The 23,017-nt window shown below is 34.3% G+C and overlaps 1 protein-coding gene and 1 pseudogene across 2 annotated transcripts; both read left to right on the plus strand.

Moving 5' to 3' along the window:
* The first annotated feature begins 229 nt into the window (after positions 1-229).
* On the plus strand, positions 230-1,354 carry LOC114381970 (nuclear speckle RNA-binding protein B-like). The gene has a single exon (XM_028341198.1). The coding sequence runs from the start codon at positions 333-335 to the stop codon at positions 1,053-1,055; it is 723 nt and encodes a 240-aa protein (XP_028196999.1). The 5' UTR covers positions 230-332; the 3' UTR covers positions 1,056-1,354.
* A 5,694-nt stretch (positions 1,355-7,048) lies between these two features.
* Positions 7,049-11,473, plus strand: LOC114381106 (annotated as a pseudogene). Its single transcript, XR_003659940.1, has 3 exons — positions 7,049-7,305; positions 8,743-10,004; positions 10,683-11,473. The product of XR_003659940.1 is annotated as a probable inactive receptor kinase At4g23740 (transcript).
* The last annotated feature ends 11,544 nt before the right edge of the window (positions 11,474-23,017 follow it).

Here is a 23,017-nt window from a genome sequence, read left to right on the forward strand (position 1 = left end):
AATAATTAAAAGGAGTACGTATGACAAATTCAGACAACCATAACATCAAGAAACCGCCCCCATGTATGAATACACTATAAAATATTTACCATGGTAGGAGCCATATTTTACTTAATGTATCATACATTAAAATACTCCAATTTTAAACAATTGACCCGCTCTCTCTAGGTTTCACGTCGGCCCCTTATATAATACCCCAAGTTTGGATTCCAAAACTTACGCAAGCTCTTCTCACAATCATCGTCGATCATCATTATAATAATATCATTCACTTCTTCATCATTTCCTCTTCTACAAATTTCACAATTCAATTAATTAACCCTTTTAGCATCATGAACTCACAAGACATTCCCTCAGGAAGATCACCAAAAAGACAACTCCAAGGCCCTCGTCCTCCACCTCTTAGGATAAACAAGGACTCCCACAAGATCAAGAAGAAGCCCCCGGTGGCGCCGCCTTCATCACAACCGCAACCACCGCTGCGCCAACCGGTGATCATCTACACCGTCTCTCCGAAAGTAATCCACACCACACCAAGTGACTTCATGAGCCTCGTTCAACGCCTCACCAGCTCTTCGTCTTCCTCTTCATCGTCCTCTTCCAATAAGGTCTCAATCGACCCTTTAAATGGCAACAAAGGCCATGGTGGTGGTAGTGGCATAGTTTCGCCCGCGGGTCGATACGCCACAATAGAGATGGCTAGAACAACAACTCAAAGCACTAAACAACACCCAATTGAGAATAGTGATGATGTTGGAGGGGTAGATTTAGTAGGTCATGGGGTGTTGTTGAAGAGACCAAACATGTTTCATGGGATTTTGTCCCCGGGACCATCTTCGTCTTTATCTCCCATTCCTTCAAATTTCTTCTCTCCACCGTCGATTGATCCAAACATGGGTAGCTTTTATCATGATTTAAGCCCCATCCTTCGTAATAACAGAAATTTCATGGAGGGTACTACTACTACTGCTACTTTCATCATGCCTAGCCCTTCAAACTTTGTTTCACCTCGTACTCCTTCCATTGACCTATTCAATAATTTCTCCGACAATTAATTAATTAATTCGTTGCTTTTGTTGTTGGGTTATTTTGCTTTAATTTAGACTTCCCCATATACACAAAGAAAAACATAAGTGTCTGATTTAATTACCTTTGATTAGTGGGAGTAGTTTAATTTCTTACTATAAAGATGACCTAAAAGAGAAATACAATGGGAATTTGTTCTTTTGGTGGGTAGCTAGTTTCAAACTTCTTCAATGGATTCTTAATTATTTTCTTTTTTTTTTTCTTCTTCTGTTGTTTGATACTAACATTAATGGATTTATTTATTAGTGGGCCATTTTGTGCTTAAATATCTTTTGATGATCTTCACCGTGGACAGTATTTATGCCATATTCTTTCATTATACATGAACACTGCATACACATTCTTATTCCATTATCTATTCTTATGATAAACAGCTATTAATTACACGAGCTTGGTTGCAACCTTCGAGCGTTGAAAACAAAAACCATCTACCACACTGTTGGACAACTATCGTTTCAACAAACTAACACATAACATGTAACTCTTCAGCTCTGAATGATCATATATGATAATAAATGTGAGGGCGATTAGAGTGTCATAAAATATATAAACGCAGTAAACAAAAAGAAAATTCAATAACAAAAACTTATGTCTTCCTTATAATTATAAATGATCAATGTATTTGATCAAAACACGGCGCTATTTGACTTAAGGAAGTCTGGAAGAGTAATGTGTTAATTTCAACAACTTAAATGGTGATCTTGTAAAAAAAAAAAAAACTTATATGGCCATTTTCTTTTTGAAGAAACTTAAATGCTGATAAATATTTGAAATTACACAAAACGTGTGGTTATCAAAGATATATGTAAATTTAAAAAAAAAAACTAGTTAAAAAACGAGAGTAAATATAAGCAGTGTTTATAGTTTATATTATTTACTTGTGTGTATGAAAAAACACTTATGGGGAAAAATCAATCCCTTGAATAAATTTTTGTACTTCAATGATTAGTCCTTGGCTTTGTTGGGCTAGGCCCAAAAAGAAAAAAAAAAGGTGCATGTATTAAAGTTGGGTGTGAATTTTTATTTCAGGTTTTGCCAAAAAAAAAAAGCTAGGCCCAAAACGGAAAAGGGGTGCATATATTAACAAATGAGGTGTAAACAAAAATTGTTGTTGTTATTTTTTTTTCTTTTTTTTAGGGTTGGGTTGGAACCGGGTCAGGATGACCCAGCCCAACTCGCAATTACGCAATAGGGTTGGAAAATCCTAGTTGCCTCGTGTAGAAAACGGCGCAGCTAAAGCGGAAAACACCACGGAGGGTGGCACGCTGCCCGTGGCGCCACTGGTGCAAGGTCCAGCGGTGCGAGGTCGCCACGGGGGTGGCAGTGTGAGGGTGGCGATGGCGCGGAGGTGCAAAAAAGAAAAAGGAAGAGAAAAAAGTGATTGTGAATAGGGGACCTAACGCCACCAACGAAGGGCCCAAGGGTGAATGGTGATGGCGATGCTCCTACACTACCATGGGGTAACAACAAACAGTGGCGGAAGACAATAAAAAACAAAAACACATTGAAGAAGCATTTGCATAACCCAACAAAATAAAGGGATGAGAGAAAAAACACAAAATCAGACCGTGTAGGCCTTGCCGACGGCCATGGTGGAGCCACCACAGAAGGTGGCGCGGTGGTTCGAAAAAAAAGAAAAAGAAGAAGAAGAGACAGAGAAAAAAAAAACAAAGAGAAAGGGATCAGAAGGAAAAGTGAGAGAGTGAAGAATGAAGGGTTACTTGATGATCCTTCTCTCTTCTCTGACAAAGTTCGTCAAATAGCATTGTCGGATTGGATCCTTTTTCTTCTCGGGATTTGTGCCTTTCTCCTCCTTCCTTATACCTTCCTTTTTAGCTTTTTATGCATTGTCCTCTCTCTTAACCTAATGGGCTCTCTTTGAGAGTACAATAAATCACACTATTTTTTTTCTTTCTTTTCTTTTGTTTTTTCCTTCTTTCTCTTTTACGTTTTCTTTCTTCTTTCTTTTGTTTTTGTTCTTCTTCTTCTTTTTTTTTCTTTATTGTTCTTCTTTTTTTTATATTTTTTTTGCACGTTTTCTTTTTTTTTTGTTTTCTTTTCTTTTTTCCTTTTGTTTTCTTTTTTTCTTAATATTGTTCTTCTTCTTTTTTTTGCATGTTTTCTTTCTTTTTTTTCTTTGCTTTTTTATTTTATTTTCTTTCTTTTCTTTTTTTATCTTTTTTTTGGACCTGGACAGAATTAGGGTCTAACAGCTGCCCCTCTTTACTTATCTTTTATTGAAAGTAAAAGATAAGTAAAGACAAAGACACTAATTCTGTTTGAATGATTCTTCAAAAGATCACAACATAAGAATGAAGAATCTTTGGAAAAAAAAGGAAAATGGTGTACTAACAAAATAAAGAACTTTGAGTTCAACGACAAAGCATGAAAACGAGTCTCATGAAATAAAAAGCATAGGACTTTGAGTTCTATGAAACATAAAGCAGAGGACATTGAGTCCTATGAAAACATAAAGACAGAGGATGTTGAGTCCTATAAAACATAAAGACAGAAGACGTTGAGTGCTATGAAACTTAAAGACAAGGATGTTGAGTCCTATGAAAACATAAAGACAAAGAATGTTGAGTCCTATGAAAACATAAAGACAGAGGATGTTGAGTCTTATGAAACTTAAAGATGAGGATGTTGAGTCCTAATGTTGAGTCCTACGAAACATAAAGACAGAGGACATTGAGTCTTATGAAAACACAAAGACAGAGGATGTTGAGTCTTATGAAACATAAAGATAGAGGACGTTGAGTCCTATGGAAACATAAAGACAGAGAATGTTGAGTCCTATAAAAACATAAAGGCGAGGACGTTGTGTCCTATGAAAACATAAAGACGAGGACATTGTGTCCTATGAAAATATAAAGGTGAAGACGATGAGTCCTATGAAAACATAAAGACAAAGGATGTTGAGTCCTATGAAACTAAAAAACAAAGGACGTCGAGTCCTGTGAAACATAAAGATAGAGGACATTGGATTTTGGAAACTAGCATATAAAGATAAATCTATGCACTTATAGCCTGATAAGCAGCATATGGGTTTTGGAATGCCTTCTAATGAATGAAAATAGACATGCAAACTTCACCTTGAAATGCAGTAAATGTAGGCTTTGTATCCAGCAATGCAATGCGAAATGGTTTTGAATCATGAGAACTGTGCAATGCTCATGACATTATTTCTCTCTTATTTTAATTAAATTTTTTATTTTATTATTTTTTTTGTAAAAAACACAGATTGACTGTCTATTTCTAAAAGAAGTGGTAATTCATGCAATCTCATCCTATCTTTTGCAGATCCCTTCAAAGACTCCCTCAGAGAGTATGTTTTGTTTGATTTAATCACTTGACAATTTTGTATGATGGCAGTGGAGCGAGTTGACATTTTATCAATCAACTGAAATATTGATCATAGAGTTCATCCTTTCTTTTTTTTTGTTTAATAAAATTTTGATTATTCTACATACCAAGAAAATGTAAGGTGAAACTTTCCTGATTTAAGATCATAGAGGGATGCCATGTGTCTGTCGATCCTATTGAAACCTGATGGCATGGGCTGATCCTGAAAGAATTTATATAACAAAGGCTACCCTTGGATTCGAAAGGAATCCTAGGCAGTTTGCATGAGCGACTAACATCAGATGTACCCTACTATCTCAATTGTCTTTGGGCATCTTCCACAAGCTCTTGCTCGAATAAATTAGCTTCTCAAATATGCAAGTGCAAACCTCAGGGATTCTCTTTTTTTCTTTGTTTTTTTAACAATCAGAAGTGTGTGCGGGTGTTAGTTGGTGAATACAACTAACTTTAGTAAAGTGAATTTGAAGTAAAAATATTAAATTTTATAATATATAAAAAAAATGTTACTTTTTTCTTTCAATTAAAAATTAATTATCAACATTGAAATTATTGATCTTTTAATTTTAATGGATAATTGTTCTTTTTTAGATAACTGAAAATGATAATGTTAGTAAAACTGTAATAATTCACATATATATTATTGAAATTGTGTCTTTAAAAGTTGAGTTAGCCATTGGTGTAATGCGGGTGTTATGCAAATTAGAAAATTAGTAGCTTCAAATTTCATTGGCATTTCGGAATTTGAACAAATATTTCACATATAATAATCGTTTTAGAATCAAGGGGCTTAAGGCAAGTACCTAATATAGGCCTTGTAGTGTACACAGTTATACAAGAAAGATTTATTAAAGATGATCAATTAAATTTTTTTATAGGGATTAATTATCAACAAAATTAATAGATATTTTAAAATAATAATAAAAATAATTTTAAGTTGTTTTGCTAAATTCAAGACCTAATCACAATTATTTTACTTTAGAGAAAGCCACGGCCAATCAGCAAATAAATCCCTGTGAGGGCTTGAGGGCTACTTGTGTAGCAAAGTACTATTCTTATAATAGTTTCATGCTCAATTCCGGCAAGTTAATTTGACTTTAGAGGAAAAGGAAGCCATGCTAAAATTAGCAAACATATCCTGTTAGAGTTTTTTTTTTTATTTGTATAAACTGAACACGATAAAAAAAATTTATAATATTCACCTATCTTATTATTAGACTAAGTTATATTCTCTTAATTCCATGCCAACATGTGTAGTTTTTTCTACTGATGCTTAATATATTTTATTTTATTTTTATTTATTCTGGCGCCTCAAGAGTTTTGGTGGGAAAAGCAGGTGGCCAGTTTATGACATTATCACCATTAAAAAATTGTTCTGGCTAACCTTTGATCTTTTCAGAATCAGTTAGTTATGTAAGCAAATAAGCTTTTATTCAACCACTCGCAGATCACAAGTCACTTGGCAAATGACGACTAACCTTACAAATAGGCTGATTTGGACTTAAAAATTTAAGGGAAAAAAAGAACCATGTCACATACGCTTATCACATTAGTCCTTTAAAATATTTGATCACAATATTAATAGTAATCTTAATTTTCACTTTCCATAGACCCTAGATTACTTTTCTCTTCACCATTCAGATTCTGTTGACACAACTGCTTTTAAGAGGAGGGTATCCTAAAGAGGATGGTGCAATAATGTGGCTTTCTGATTTGAGTCACTTTTGGAAACTGTGAATTTACAGAGAAGGGGCACAAAATAAACTGACATTACTGTCTATTTATTTCTCTACATTTTGCTGGCAAGAAAAAATTATATAAATGCAATCAAATAAGTCAAAATGTGAAGTCCTGAAATACTGACCAATGATTGGTCCCTTGTGGGAGGGTGCTACTAACAACAACAATGTTGAACCCCCTTCTTTCGGTGGAGCAACATCATCATTTTATGATGTTGATGCTGTCCTAATCCGCCCCCAAATTAGTCAACGTATTCAACCTTTTTATTTTTTAAATTTTTGCTTAACGCATGTAAACAAAGATAAATTTATTTTCGCCAAGTTATTTTTCAGTTAATTTTTAATTTTTTTATTAGTTAAAAAACTTGTTTAATTATTCAATAAATAAGTTTTTAAATAATTTATAGTATTCTTTTTTAAGAGTTTTTAATATTTTTTAAAATATTATTTTTTACTTTTTTATATTTTATTCCATTTTTATCTTAATATATTTATTCAATTTTTTTATTATATTTTTAAATATGTTATTTTATATTATTCAACTAATTTTATTGAACACTTATAATTTAATAAATTAGTTTAAAAACTTTTAGCTACCAACTTTCACCTTCCAGTTAATTTTTTAACTTCTAACAAACTTTTAACTAATTTTGTCAAATATAATCAAAATAATTGCTATGTTACCTAATCTATCCATATCACTTTCGATGAACTATTTACTATTTAGATTTAGATTAGCACAAATGAAATAAATCATAAGCATCCATATCATTAATGTCAAACATATACTATATTCAAAGGTGAATAATAGTTTTATAGACTGAACCTGTTTTCTATGATAGAATTTAACGAAATACGCTATATGCTATGCAATGTAGGGGTCACCTACGCATGTCTAAATGAAGTTCAAGACAAAGTTCACGAGGTCACAACCCCTCGTCCTATCTCTCAACCTACACTTTTCTTAATTATTGTATCTCCACTCTTTCCGCATTCACATCTCCACAAGCAAAGCCATAGAAATTAAGTGTTCTTAAAAGACCATTGATTAGAAAATATAAACCAAGGGGAAGCAGAAGAAGAAGAAGCTCAGCTTAGGATCAGTTACAATCAACAGGTATGTCTTATGTTTAATGTTTTGATGCTTTTCGGTGTAGTTAATGTCTTATTCATAGACATACATAAGTTTAGCCAAGGAGTTCAGTTGAGTTGGTTGGATAAAATGCATGAATTATTGCAAACTTCGCGATTATCTGTCTTTGATTTTTATGGATAAAAGAAAAATAGACATACATAAGTTTCCATATTTGTCTAATTACTCCAATGGGTTCCTCCACATGATGGTCTCTTCCTTTTCTTGTGGCATAAAAATCCTTAGCATTTGGTTCCTCAATGATGTGTTGTTGTTCTCCCAAGCAAGCATGTACATATACTACAACATAATCTTCCATCACTGTTAATAGCACCACCATTGCAATGATCCCAATTTGGATTTTCATCTTATTCCGAAACCAGATGAACATATATGTGAAAATGTTACTGGTCTTTTGGACCTACCGGTTTTCTTACTACCTTCTCACCCCCAAATTCACCACTTTTCTGGCTCTTGTGTGCTCATGATATGTTTGTGTGGGACATTGTGGGCTCTCTCTGCACTTTCAAACTAGTTTGGTGAATTTTGGAATCCAGGAGAGTGGTGTAAGTCTCTTTTCTCCCAATGAATGTGCTAAGTGCTGACTTTTAGCTTTATAACTTACAAAATCTAATTGCATTATTTCTAAAACCATGGAAAGAATAGACCTAATTATTCTCTATGTTCATGCTTTCTTGTGTATATACATAAGGAAAACGCTTCTGGCCTTTCTATTTCTAAACAGGGTTGGCCCAAGGATAACGCAACTAAAGCATAAGCCTTACATCCACCAATAAAAATATATTTTCTTTTAGTTTTTTATACAGAAAAAAGGTCACATTTATTAGAAAAAATATCACATATGGTAACAAAAATGTCTAATATATAATTTTCTCATTTAATGTAATTCTCTTAAAATTTACTTTTTAAGTCTCACCTGTTATTCGGCCAGCCCTGCTTCCAAAATCCACAAAATGGTATTTTCCTTTCTTTTTTTCTGATGACTCGGTCTTGGTCTCCAGATTACTGACTACTAAAAATCTAGTTCATTCATTCACTGTTAGTTTCAAAGTTTTGGTTTACACATCTTTATTTGTTGCACTTTGGTAGGGAACCAAACAAAGTAGGTGAACAGAAAAAAGCTATTAAGGTGATTTCTCATGTCAAACAGGAGCTGCTTATTTTGACACAAAAAGACACTTTAAATAAGGTGTCGTTTAGTCTTTTAGATCAGAATCAAACAAAATAACTCCAATTTAAACAAAATAACTCCAATTTGTCTAATAATAGAATACAAACCGTACACTCTAACACTTAACATGTCTAGAAAATAAACCCCAAAATTGTCTTTGTTGTTTTAGCTTTGCAAAGACATCATACACTACTAGTGTTCAATCATCTAATCATTTGCTTGTTCTCCAGTTTGGTGGTGTCTTGAGGGAGTCCTTGTTTGGAGCCAGAAAATGGCCAAGATGCTTGGCCTCTTGTTCATGATTGGAGCAATGTTTTTTGGTGTTGTAGCTGAGCCAGTGGAAGATAAACAAGCATTGCTTGATTTCCTTCACAACATTAACCACTCTCATTATCTCAACTGGAACAAGAACACTTCTGTGTGCAAAAGGTGGATAGGAGTGACCTGCAACACTGATCAATCACAAGTTATAGCTCTTCATTGACAAGAACAGGATTGAGTGGTCCAATTCCTTCCAACACTCTTAGCCGTCTCTCAAAACTCGAAACTGTGAGTCTTGCATCAAATAGCATATCTGGTTCTTTCCCTTCTGGCTTATCACAGCTAAAGAATTTGACATATCTCTATCTCCAATCCAATAATTTTTCTGGTTCATTGCCATCAGAATTTTCAGTTTGGAAGAATCTTAGGATTGTCAATTTGTCCAATAATTCTTTCAATGGGAGCATACCATTTTCACTTTCAAATTTGACTCATCTCACTTCTTTAGTCCTAGCCAACAACTCTCTTTCAGGTGAAATTCCCGATCTTTATATCCCTTCCCTGCAAGATCTGAATCTTGCCAACAATAACCTTAGTGGAGTTGTGCCTAAATTCCTTGAGAGATTTCCAAGTGGGGCATTTTCTGGTAACAATCTTGTTTCTTCACATCCATCTCTTCCTCCTTCTTATGCTGTTCAAACCCCAAATCTTCATCCAACAAGGAAAAAATCAAAAGGACTTAGGGAACAAGCCTTGTTGGGAATCATCATTGGTGGTTGTGTGCTGGGAATTGCAGTGATGGCAGCTTTTGTGATTGTGTGCTGCTATGAGAAAGGTGGCGCAGATGAACAACAAGTGAAGTCTCAGAAAAGACAAGTATCTAGGAAAAAAGAAGGTTCTGAAAGCCGAGACAAGAACAAAATTGTATTCTTTGAGGGTTGCAATCTTGCATTTGACTTGGAGGACTTGTTGAGAGCATCTGCTGAGGTTCTTGGAAAGGGCACGTTTGGGACAGTGTATAAGGCTGCTCTAGAAGATGCAACAACGGTGGTGGTGAAGAGGCTGAAGGATGTCACGGTCGGAAAACATGAGTTTGAACAGCAGATGGAGATGGTAGGGTGGATTAGGCACGACAATGTGGCTGCACTAAGGGCATATTACTATTCAAAGGAGGAGAAACTTATGGTATATGATTACTACGAACAGGGCAGTGTCTCTTCAATGTTGCATGGTACGTTATCTTGTTAATATTTTCTCCTATGCATGTGACAACCCTTCAAATTATTTTCAGATAATCTAATTCATCATCACAGACCTATACAATTAAAATTGGTTTTCTGTAATGGTCGAATTAAAATTGGTTTTCTGTAATGGTCTAATTAGTACAAATAGTCTTTTAAGCATTCAGGCAAAGTAGTGCTACTCTCATTTGTTTTTGATCCTCTTTGTATGCCTAGTAATATGTCATCCGGAATATTATAAGTTAAAATTTGTTACTGATTGTAGTTACACCAAACTCGTAACTACCTAAGTCTTGGAAGTGATTCCATACAGATATTGGTTAGGTGAAAAGATGAGTGAAGATGTTAGTTTTGTTAGCTGAGGGGATTGAACCCTGACCTTTCCCCTCTTCTCTTCTCCCTTAACCATTCAACCCATCTTAAGTCTCCCCTAAAATCATGCAAATGCAATTTCTTTCCCTTCTTAATTTGCGATCTTCATTAAACACTAAAAGCAAGAGCAGGATTTTGTCTGAAATATTAATTTGTTTTAGCAAGTCATAAGACTTAAAATGTGTAACAAAGTTAAGTTAATTAAATTACGTGACTTCAATCTTCGTACACATTATTTTCTAAGGGCATTGCTAATGTTAACTATTTATTCTTTGGCAACTTTATCCACAATGCAGGCAAAAGACGGGGAGGAAGAATTTCATTAGACTGGGACAGCCGATTGAAAATAGCAATTGGTGTAGCAAGAGGCATTGCTCACATCCATACTCAACATGGTGGGAAACTAGTCCATGGAAACATAAAGGCCTCAAACATCTTCCTCAACTCCAAAGGGTACGGTTGTCTATCCGACATCGGTCTTGCGGCATTGATGAATCCAGCATTGAGGGCAACAGGATACCGTGCACCGGAAGCAACCGACACTCGAAAAGCCATTCCGGCGTCCGATGTCTACAGCTTCGGGGTGCTGCTGCTCGAGCTTCTAACAGGGAGGTCTCCCTTACATGCCAAGGGAGGAGATGAAGTTGTCCACTTGGTTAGGTGGGTGAATTCTGTGGTCAGAGAGGAGTGGACTGCAGAGGTGTTTGATGTGGATTTACTAAGGTATCCAAATATAGAAGAGGAAATGGTTGAGATGCTACAAATTGGGATGGCATGTGTTGTGAGAGTACCAGATCAGAGGCCACAAATTGGTGAGGTGGTGAGAATGGTTGAAGAAATTGGTAGAGTAATAAACACTGAAAATAGATCACCCACTGAGTCGAGATCAGAAGGTTCCACTCCAACCCCTCATGCAATTGAGACACCTTCTAGCTCTTTTGCACATTGAGATTCTTTTTTGGCTGACTCAAAATGTTGTAAAAGATTTAAGCGTTAATTATTGCTTTAGCTCTGAATTTGGGGGTATTTTGTCCTGAAATTTAAAAATACTTTTTTTGTCTATGAATTTTGACAATTTATTTTTTTAGTCCAACATATTAAATTAATATTTTATCATAATTTTTAGCACTTTGTTTGGATTTTTTTGGTATTTTATGATAATTTTAAAATGTAAATTCAAGCAGCTAAACAATAAAAATTAATTTATAATAAATAAAAATTATCACAATGTGCCAATTTATTATGTGAGAGACAAAAAAAATAATTTATCAAAATTTTAATAACTATAAAAAATAGTTTTAAATTTTAGAAACTAAAAAAAATACATGCCCCAAATTCAAGAATTAGAACAATAATTAAGCCCATATTTAATTTAATTTAACTTAGTCATTGTCTCAATTTCAATTTTGACCATAACACGGAGCGGTGAAGTTGGTAACAGAAAAATTGGTGCTAAGTAGTTAAACTACATGTCAAAGTTTCAAGTTGGCTTGGGTCCCTCGATTTGGTGTTGTATTGTGCCTAATTATTTAGTCAGGGAATCTCTTGTTGTTTTGCCATGATTTTGGGGTTGGGCTCCATAATTGTCCTCTCCTTCGCGTAAATTGAAAGGTGCATGAAATTTGATCAAAAAATTAAATATTTTATTCACGGAATAGAAAGGAGGATAAAGAATGTAAAGTTGTTCCCATTTATTCCATTTTCATTGGCGCATTCACCGCCAAAGTTGTCATCTAATCTTATATTCATAATTCACAGGCTTCTGGTTTTATTATTATCGAGATTTATTAGTTTTTTAGGTGTGAAGGAGTTGACAGACATTAATAAAACGGCAGCAAGAAGCCAAGAACGGATTCATTTCTCGTAGAAAAACATAAGCGGCAAATATGGACAGCAAAATATAAATGTACAGAGAATAAGAAAGAGGAGGGGAGCAAAACTGATATGATATATTTCTTGTTTATATTTGAATTTTGCACACTATGAACTTGTTACAGCAAGACTTTAAATAGAAAATCTAACAAGCCTTTGATTGGGCGATATAAACAGCAAATTATGATTATCTAATACTAGTCATCATTAGTTAACAGCTACAATTTGCTTGTTCTGAACCAAGTAACCTTTAAGAAACTTTACAAGCAACCATATAATTTGTAGAGATAATTTAATTTTAATTATGTTAGAAAAATGTCAACTATCAACACCCCTCCTTCAGATTTTTCTTTCAAACTTCGGTCTTGGTCTCCCATGTATGGAGCATCACCGTCAAGTAGACAAGCATTTGCATCTCCTTGCTTAACAGAAATTATATCATTTGAAACAACAATGCGTACAGCCTTCTTAGTCCATTTTTTGTTTGCAGCATCATTATATTCTTCTATGAAATTTGACTTCAAAAGCTTGGTTTTCTTCTTCTCTTCAAGTTTGTTGTGAACAAAGAGGTCCATCTTCTCATCAACTTTTGTTGTAGGGTCATTCGAATCATGCTTTAGATTCGGAAATCGCTCTGTTGGATCGAGTGACCTCAGAATAATTAAGAAGGGGGGGTTGAATTAATTATTCCTAAAACTTTACTAATTAAAAATTACTCTTTTAAGGCTTTTACTTTTGTTGTTAAGAGAATATGGAGTAGAAGAGAAACTTAACAGAAAGTAAAAGCGAAAATTAAATGCACAGCGGAAAGTAAAAAAGTAGGGAAGAAGGAAACAAACACACAAGAGTTTTTATACTGGTTCGACAACAACCCGTGCCTACCTCCAGTCCCTAAGCGACCTGCGGTCCTTGAGATTTCTTTCAACCTTGTAAAAATCATTTTACAAGCAAAGATTCACAAGGGATGTACCCTCCCTTGTTCTCTTTGAAACCCTAGTGGATGTACCCTCCCTTGTTCTCTTTGAAACCCTAGTGGATGTACCCTCCACTAGAACTGATCCACAAGAGATGTACCCTCTCTTGTTCTCAGTCAAACCCAAGTAGATGTACCCTCTACTTGTACCACAAAGGATGTACCCTCCAATGTGTTAAGACAAAGATCTCAGGCTGTTACACCTTTGATACTTTGTGAATGGGGATACAAAAGAATTCTCAGACGGTTAAACCTTTGAACGCTTTTGTATTAGGGAATGGGAAGAATCAAAAGAATTCTCAGACTGTGTCGTTTTGAATTCTTTGACAAGGGAGAAGGGAGACACAAAAGAATTCAGGCGGTTAGTCCCTTGTTCTTTTGGAAAAGAGAGAAGAGAGACACAAAAAGAATTCAGGCGGTTAGTCCTTGGCGAATTCTTTTTGGCAAAGGGAGAAGAGAATGAAAAGATGAATAGCACAAGTTTTCAAGGTTTAGAAAACCAGAAAACTTCAGAAAGCTTTTGGTACAAAAGAAGAAGAAGAAGAACTTCAAAGAGATTTCAAGGCTTGTAAAGGATTGATTGGAAAAGCAAAAGTATTCAAGATTGTTGTTAGAAAGATTGATTAAAAATGCAAAACAAAGCCTTGCTTTTATAGACTCTTCATGTCTGGTCAAGAAGGCCATTCAGAAGAGTTATAACTTTTAGAAAAACTTAAAACCCATTTGAAAGAGTCAAAACCTTTTTGAAGAGTTACATCTTTAGATTTTTCAGAAACAAACACTGGTAATCGATTACCAAATAAGTGTAATCGATTACACAAAGCTTTTGAGTGAAACAATGTGACTCTTCACTTTTAAATTTGAATTTCAGCATTCAAGGACACTGGTAATCGATTACCAAATATTGTAATCGATTACAGCCTTTTGAAAATATTTGGAACGTTGTAAATTCAGTTTGAAAACTTTTTCAAACTTATTTTGCTACTGGTAATCGATTACAACAATATGGTAATCGATTACCATAGAGTAAAAACTCTTTGGTTAAGGTTTTGTCTAAAACTCATGTGCTATTCAAAGTTTTGAAAAAACTTTTTAATACTTATCTTGATTGAGTCTTTTCTTCATTCTTGAATCTTGAGTCTTGAATCTTGATCTTGATTCTTGAGATCTTGAATTCTTCTTGATTCTTGAACTCTTGACTTGTTCTTGATTCACTTGAGTTGTTCTTTGATCTTTTGAGCTTTTTGTTCATCACCTTTGTCATCATCTTTTGTTGTCATCATTGTTATCATCAAAACACCTTTGAATCATTGTTGATTTATCATAAAGTTTTGCTTCGACAATCTCCCCCTTTTTGATGATGACAACTTCTGAAATCAAGAAACACACACATACTTTTTCCTAGTCGATCACTCTTATAAATGCTCCCCCTTTGTTTTTGAATTTATGCTTATCTTAAAAATAAGTTGATTACTCATGTGAATTCTTGATTTAATCTCATTTCTCTCCCCCTTTGGCATCAACAAAAAGCCAAAGTGCGTATCAAATAAATTTAATTTAAACATCCATACAATGTTCATAAAAAATATCAACCAAATCATGAAGCAAGAAGCAAAAACCATGAAGCAAAAATCATAAACAAATTAAATTATAAAATCCACATAGTCAAATAACATACTTGTTCAATCAAACCATGCAAATAAGGAAATAATAAATTGTTCAAATACCATAGTAATATAGAGATTTATTTTGATAAGTCACTAACATCTATTAGTCCTAATTCTCTTCTTATGTTATAGAAGGTATCTTTACTTAGTGGTTTTGTAAAGATGTCTGCAAGTTGATTTTTAGTATCTACAAATTCTAAAACAACATCACCTTTTAAAACATGATCTCTAATAAAATGATGCCTAATTTCTATATGCTTGGTTCTAGAATGAAGAACTGGATTCTTAGATATGTTTATGGCACTTGTGTTGTCACATTTTATGGGAATGTGATCTAATACTATTCCATAGTCAGATAGTTGTTGTTTCATCCACAAAATTTGTGCACAACAACTACCAGCATAAATATATTCTGCTTCTGCTGTGGATAAAGCTACACTATTTTGTTTCTTGCTATTCCAAGAAACAAGTGCAGACCCTATGAATTGACATGTACCACTAGTACTCTTCCTATCTGTTTTTGATTCAGCAAAGTCTGAATCTGAGTATCCTACTAGGTTACATAAAGAATTCTTAGGCTACCATAATCCTAAACTAACTGTTCTTAATAGATATCTTATGATTCTTTTTACTGCCAATAAATGTGAAAACTTTGGATTTGATTGAAATCTGGCACACATGCATACACTAAACATAATATCTGGCCTACTTGCAGATAAGTAAAGTAGAGATCCAATCATACCTCTGTATTGCTTCGGATCAACAGGTTGTCCAGATTCATCTTTATCAAGATAACAACTTGTATTCATAGGAGTAGCCAAGTGTTTTGAGTTTTCCATTCCAAATCTCTTAATGAGTTCTTTGCAATACTTTGCTTGATTGACGAAGATCCCATCATTTGTTTGTTTGATTTGTAATCCAAGAAAGTAATTTAATTCATCCATCATGGACATCTCAAACTCACTTTGCATATCAATAGAAAACTCCTTGCACAAAGATTCATTAGTAGATCCAAAAATTATATCATCAACATAAATTTGTACTAACAAGATATCATTATCCTTCTTTTTTATGAATAAGGTAGTATCTACTTTTCCTCTAGTAAAATTCTTTTCTAATAGGAATTTACTTAATCTTTCATACCAAGCCCTAGGTGCTTGTTTTAGGCCATAAAGTGCCTTATTTAATCTATAGACATGGTCTAGTTTTTGTGAATCTTCAAACCCAGGAGGTTGTTCCACATATACCTCCTCCTGAATCAAACCATTTAAGAAAGCACTTTTGACATCCATTTGATATAGTTTAAAATTCACAATAGATGCATATGCTAATAACATCCTAATTGCTTCTGATCTAGCTACAGGTGCAAAAGTTTCTTCATAGTCTATACCTTCTTCTTGGTTATATCTTTTTGCTACAAGTCTAGCTTTATTCCTAATTACTATACCATTTTCATCCAATTTATTTCTAAATACCCATTTAGTTCCTATGATTGGATAATCTGAAGGTTTTTCTACTAATTCCCATACATCATTTCTTTCAAATTGATTTAATTATTCTTGCATAGCTACTATCCAATGGTCATCTATAATAGCTTCTTTAAAGTTTTTAGGTTCTATTAATGAAACAAATGCCATATTATTGCATAAATCTTTAAGAGAATGTCTAGTTGTTACCTCTTTTGAGATATCACCGATGATGTTATCAAGAGGATGATTTCTCAAAGTTTTCCATTCTTTAGGAAGATTATCATTTTCTTGTGTTGTGTCATCTTGATCATCCTTGTCTTCATCATCTCTCTTTCTTTTCAGATTTCTTTCTTCATTTTGAGTATCTTCCAAAGTATCTGTAATATCATCAACAAACTCCTTTCTCGGGGAGGTAATGTTAGTTTCATCAAAAGTAACATGTATTGATTCCTCAATTGTCATAGTTCTTTTGTTGTATATTCTAAATGCTTTACTATGTAAGGAATACCCAAGGAAGATACCCTCATCTGCCTTGGCATCAAACTTTCCTAGACTTTCTTTACCATTGTTTAGAACAAAACATTTACATCCAAAAGCATGCAAATGTGCAATATTTGGTTTTCTATTGTTAAAAAGTTCATATGGGGTTTTCTTAAGAATAGGTCTAATTAAGGCTTTGTTCATAATATAACATGCGGTGTTAACCGCTTCTGCCCAAAAGTATTTTGGAAGAGGTGTGTCATTTAAAAGAGTTCTAGCAGTTTCTTCTAGGGCTCTATTTTCCCTTTCTACTACTCCATTTTGTTGGGGTGTCTTGGGTGCAGAAAAATTGTGTTCTATACCATACTCATCACAAAACATTTCAAAATCATTGTTTTCAAATTCACCTCCATGATCACTTCTGATGGAGATGATTTTGAGATTCTTTTTGTTTTGAATAACTTTGGCAAGTCTTCTAAATGCATGAAATGCATCATTCTTATGAGTAAGAAATAAAGTCCAAGTATATCTAGAATAATCATCAACAATTACTAATGCATAGTAACTTCCACCAAAACTCATGACCCTAGATGATCCAAACAAATCCATGTGTAATAATTGCAATGGTTGAGTGGTAGAAATAATATTTTTAGATTTAAAGGATACTTTTGTTTGTTTACCTTTTTGGCATGCATCACATAACTTATCTTTTTCAAATTTTAATCTAGGCAATCCAATAACTAGATCTTTTGAAATTAACCTATTTAGATTATCCATGTTAATATGAGAAATTCTCTTATGCCATAACCATGGATCACAGTCTTTACTTAAAAAGCATCTATCATTTATAGATTTTTGTTTTAGATCAATCATGTAGACATTATTTTCTCTAAAACCTATATGTTTAATATCTTTATCATGCTCATGCTTAATAACACATTTTTCAGAATCAAAAGATACTTTATATCCTTTATCACATAATTGACTAACACTTAATAAACTATGTTTCAAACCTTCTACAAGCAACACATTTTCAATAGGAGTAGAAGAACTCGTACCTATTTTACCTACTCCAATAATTTTGCCCTTGTTGTTGTCGCCGTATGTAACATGTCCACTTTTCTTGGGGGAAATAGTTGTGAATTTGGATACATCACCTGTCATGTGCTTAGAAATCCACTGTCTATGTACCATTTCTTCCTTATAGAATCTTCTTTGTTATTCTCATCAGATTTTGTCATGAGACACAAATTGACTTGGTCTTCATCATGATCTTGGAATAACCTGTTCCTGAAAATACTTTTGAAAGACAAAGAATCTAAAGAGGCCATTAATCTTGAAGTTGTTAGACTTTCTACAAGAAACCTGCTCTGATACCACTTGTTGGATCAAGTGGCCTCAGAATAATTAAGAAAGGGGGGGTTGAATTAATTATTCCTAAAACTTTACCAATTAAAAATTACTCTTTTAAGGCTTTTACTTTTGTTGTTAAGAAAATATGGAGTAGAAGAGAAACTTAACAGAAAGTAAAAGCGAAAATTAAATGCACAGTGGAAAGTAAAAGAGTAGGGAAGAAGGAAACAAACACACAAGAGTTTTTATACTGGTTCGACAACAACCCGTGCCTACCTCCAGTCCCCAAGTGACCTGCGGTCCTTGAGATTTCTTTCAACCTTGTAAAAATCATTTTACAAGCAAAGATCCACAAGGGATGTACCCTCCCTTGTTCTCTTTGAAACCCTAGTGGATGTACCATCCACTAGAACTTATCCACAAGAGATGTACCCTCTCTTGTTCTCAGTCAAACCCAAGTAGATGTATCCTCTACTTATACCACAAAGGATGTACCCTCCAATGTGTTAAGACAAAGATCTCAGACTGTTACACCTTTGATACTTTGTGAATGGGGATACAAAAGAATTCTCAGACAATTAAACCTTTGAACGCTTTTGTATTAGGAAATGGGAAGAATCAAAAGAATTCTCAGACTGTGTCGTTTTGAATTCTTTGACAAGGGAGAAGGGAGACACAAAAGAATTCAGGCGGTTAGTCCCTTGTTCTTTTGGAAAAGAGAAAAGAGAGACACAAAAAGAATTCAAGCGGTTAGTCCTTGGCGAATTCTTTTTGGCAAAGGGAGAAGAGAATGAAAAGATGAATAGCACAAGTTTTCAAGGTTTAGAAAACCAGAAAACTTCAGAAAGCTTTTGGTACAAAAGAAGAAGAAGAAGAACTTTAAAGAGATTTCAAGGCTTGTAAAGGATTGATTGGAAAAGCAAAAGTATTCAAGATTGTTGTTAGAAAGATTGATTAAAAATGCAAAACAAAGCCTTGCTTTTATAGACTCTTCATGTCTGGTCAAGAAGGTCATTCAGAAGAGTTATAACTTTTAGAAAAACTTAAAACCCATTTGAAAAAGTCAAAACCTTTTTGAAGAGTTACATCTTTAGATTTTTCAGAAACAAACACTGGTAATCGATTACCAAATAAGTGTAATCGATTACACAAAGCTTTTGAGTGAAACAATGTGACTCTTCACTTTTAAATTTGAATTTCAACGTTCAAGGATACTGGTAATCGATTACCAAATATTGTAATCGATTACAGCCTTTTGAAAATATTTGGAACGTTGTAAATTCAGTTTGAAAACTTTTTCAAACTTATTTTGCTACTGGTAATCGATTACAACAATATGGTAATCGATTACCATAGAGTAAAAACTCTTTGGTAAAGGTTTTGTCTAAAACTCATGTGCTATTCAAAGTTTTGAAAAAACTTTTTAATACTTATCTTGATTGAGTCTTTTCTTCATTCTTAAATCTTGAGTCTTGAATCTTGATCTTGATTCTTGAGATCTTGAATTCTTCTTGATTCTTGAACTCTTGACTTGTTCTTGATTCACTTGAGATGTTCTTTGATTCACTTGAGTTGTTCTTTGATCTTTTGAGCTTTTTGTTCATCACCTTTGTCATCATCTTTTGTTGTCATCATTGTTATCATCAAAACACCTTTGAATCATTGTTGATTCATCATGAAGCTTTGCTTCGACAGGCTCCTCCTCGAGTGACATGTTTTCCAACTTCACAACTTATTTTTTCCACAGCATGTGTGAGATTTTTCTTCCATTCCACTTGGAAAATTTTATCCCTCATTTTAATGGACATAAGCTCACAGCCAGAACGATCAACTATAGTGCAACTCATATTCTTACAAAACAAGGAATAATTATTTTCTAGCATTTGTCCAACACTCAAAAGACTTTGTTTTATCACAGGCACAAATAACACATTCAAAATATATTTTGTACGTGCTGGAGTTTCTAACAGTGACAACTCCTTTTCCTTTGACATCAACACATTCTCTGTTGCTAATGGTGACTTTGGAGACATAGGACTGATCCAATTTCTTGAAAATATGATTTGTGCATCCACTATGATGTGAATCTTACGGGGCGGAACGTTTGATACAAGCTACGGAGATTTGGATGACGCCACTTCTAGTGAAGGAAGATAAGTCAGGGTAGACGCCACTTCCGGTGAAGAAAGATAAGTCAGGGTAGACGCCACAAGGATTACCTTGATAAGTCTGATAATTGGTTCAACAAGGAACCTAGAGAGAAACTCTCACCCAATTTTTTATGAAAATGCCTAAAGTTTCTTTATTGATAACAAAAACAAATACTTATAGTGTATTTGAACAAAAAGATAAAAATAGACATGGGTCTTCTAAACAGTTTGGGCCAAAATTACAATAAATAAAAATTATAACTAAAAACTTATTTAACTTGGGCCTTCAAATTAATCTAGGCCTTCAACAACAATTAATAGTCTTGATAGTGTCTCTGCCTCTGGGCCTTCTTCCTTCTCCACTTGTGCCTTCATCCTTCTCCACTCGGGGGCTTTGTCCTTCTCCACTTGGGCTTTTGGCCTTCTCCACTTGGGCCATTAGCCTGTATTTGGCCAGTTTCTGGATTCTCATCATTAGATGATGTGAACCTGACTAGGAGCGGATCGCTTGATACAGGTTACAGAGATTTGGATGACGCCACTTTCGGTGAAGGAAGATAAGTCAGGGTAGACGCCACTTCCGGTGAAGGAAGATAAGTCAGGATAGACGCCATAAGGATTACCTTGATAAGTCTAAGATTGGTTCAACAAGGAACCCAGAGAGAAACTCTCACCCAATTTTATCAAATGCCAAAAGTTTTTTTTTATTGAAAATAAAAACCAATACTTATAGTGTCTCTAAACAAAAAGATAAAAATAGGCATGGGCCTTCTAAACAATTTGAGCCAAAATTACAATAAATAAAAATTATAACTAAACTTATTTAACTTGGGCCTTCAAATTAATCTGGGCCTTCAGCAACAATTAATAGTCTTGATAGTGTCTCTGCCTCTGGGCCTTCATCCTTCTCCACTTGGGCCTTCATCCTTCTCCACTCGGGGACTTTATCCTTCTCCACTTGGGTCTTTAGCCTGTATTTGGCCAATTTCTGGATTCTCATCATTCCCTCCTTCTTGGAAAACATTTTCCCTCAAATGTCCAGGATCATCACCGGGTTCAAGTACCACTTCCTTCCTTTTCTTGTTGGCTTGCTTGGCATAGCTTTCATTCTTCTTTGCAATTTGCACATTCACTTGGTCATACAATCTTTTCACATACTCAACTTTGGCATGGGCATCCTTACGTTGAGTCTCTTGGGTATTGCTTTTGTAAGTTGGCCTGTTAGGTAATGAAGCTCCGGGGAGGAGACCAACTTGGTGTTCTATGCCTCTTAAAGGTGGTAGTCCATGAGGAATCTCCTTAGGAAAGATATTTTTAAATTCCTGCAATAAGGGTTGAACACTAGGAGAAATAGAAATAGTAAACTCATTAGAGTTATCAGTAGAAATTTTACTGTCTTTGCAATACTGTAGATTGAGTGGTTCATGAGCAGGTAACACTTTCCTCACTTCACTCGCCTCTGCAAAATAATTAAATTTTCTCTCATGTGTATCACTCTCTCTCTTATGTGTATCACTCTTTTCCTCGGGTGTATCACTCTTCTTTTTCATATTCCTTTGTGGTGCCTCACTATTTTCTTTCTCTTATTCTCTCTTTTCTCTCATTCTGATTTGGTCATCACACACTTCTCTAGGGGATAGAGGTTTAAGAGTAAACAAGGAAGATTTGGCTATTCATCTGTAGAGCTCTTCTTTGTTACGGTTCAACAAACGTTGCATTTGTGTAGTCATCGCATCCAGAAATAAGCGCTGAGATCCGTCCAGTTGATGATATACACCACCATTGTCACCAACTCTTGCCATGATTAAGGAACAAAGAATTTTGCAATAAATTAAAAAAAAAAATCAGGACCTCACCACACTCTACTCACGTGTTTCTCTCTTTGATGGTAGTTCACTCGTGTTTGATGCTCTCAATATAGTCTTTTGTGTGATGTTTTCACTTTTGCCTTTTACCACTCACTCCCTCTTAAGTTCCTGGATGAATAAAATTAGACACACAAGGTATATAATAGGAAAGACAGTTTAATTATCACAGATTGTGTAGCAGATTTAATTTGGATAACAAATCATATTTGATTTTGGTTAACAGATTAGACTTGATTTGGATTTAGATTTGATTTGGATAACAGATTGGATTTGATTTGGATAACAAATTAGACTTGATTTGGATAGTAGATTGGATTTGATTTGGATAACTGATTTGATTTGGATAACAAATTTTGATTTGATTTGGATAACAGATCAGATTTGGATAACAAATTAGATTTAATTTGGATAACAGATATGATAACAAATAAGATAAACAGATAAGCTAACATATATGACAAGTTTGAGGCCCACTATATATCAAAACGCTCAGAATTCAGAGGAGAATCTAGATAAGGGGATTTGATCCACGATTTTCTTTCCAAAAAAACACCTCTAAATGCCTCAATTTCGTGTTCAAAGATCAAACACCCAATTTTTTTTTTCAAAATTTCTGCAACTTTTTTTTTACACAAAGTGTGAAAGACATAAGAAACAAGAACAAGAACAAGAATGCAAATAACAGAACACAAGACGCAAACAAGAACGAAACAAGATGTAAACAAGAACACCAATAACAGAACAAGGACAAAAACACGAACCTAGACAAATTACAAAGAAAAAAAATAGGATAGGATAG

The sequence above is a fragment of the Glycine soja genome, chromosome 13, assembly GCF_004193775.1.
Source record: "Glycine soja cultivar W05 chromosome 13, ASM419377v2, whole genome shotgun sequence".
In the NCBI taxonomy this organism is placed as follows: domain Eukaryota; kingdom Viridiplantae; phylum Streptophyta; class Magnoliopsida; order Fabales; family Fabaceae; genus Glycine; species Glycine soja.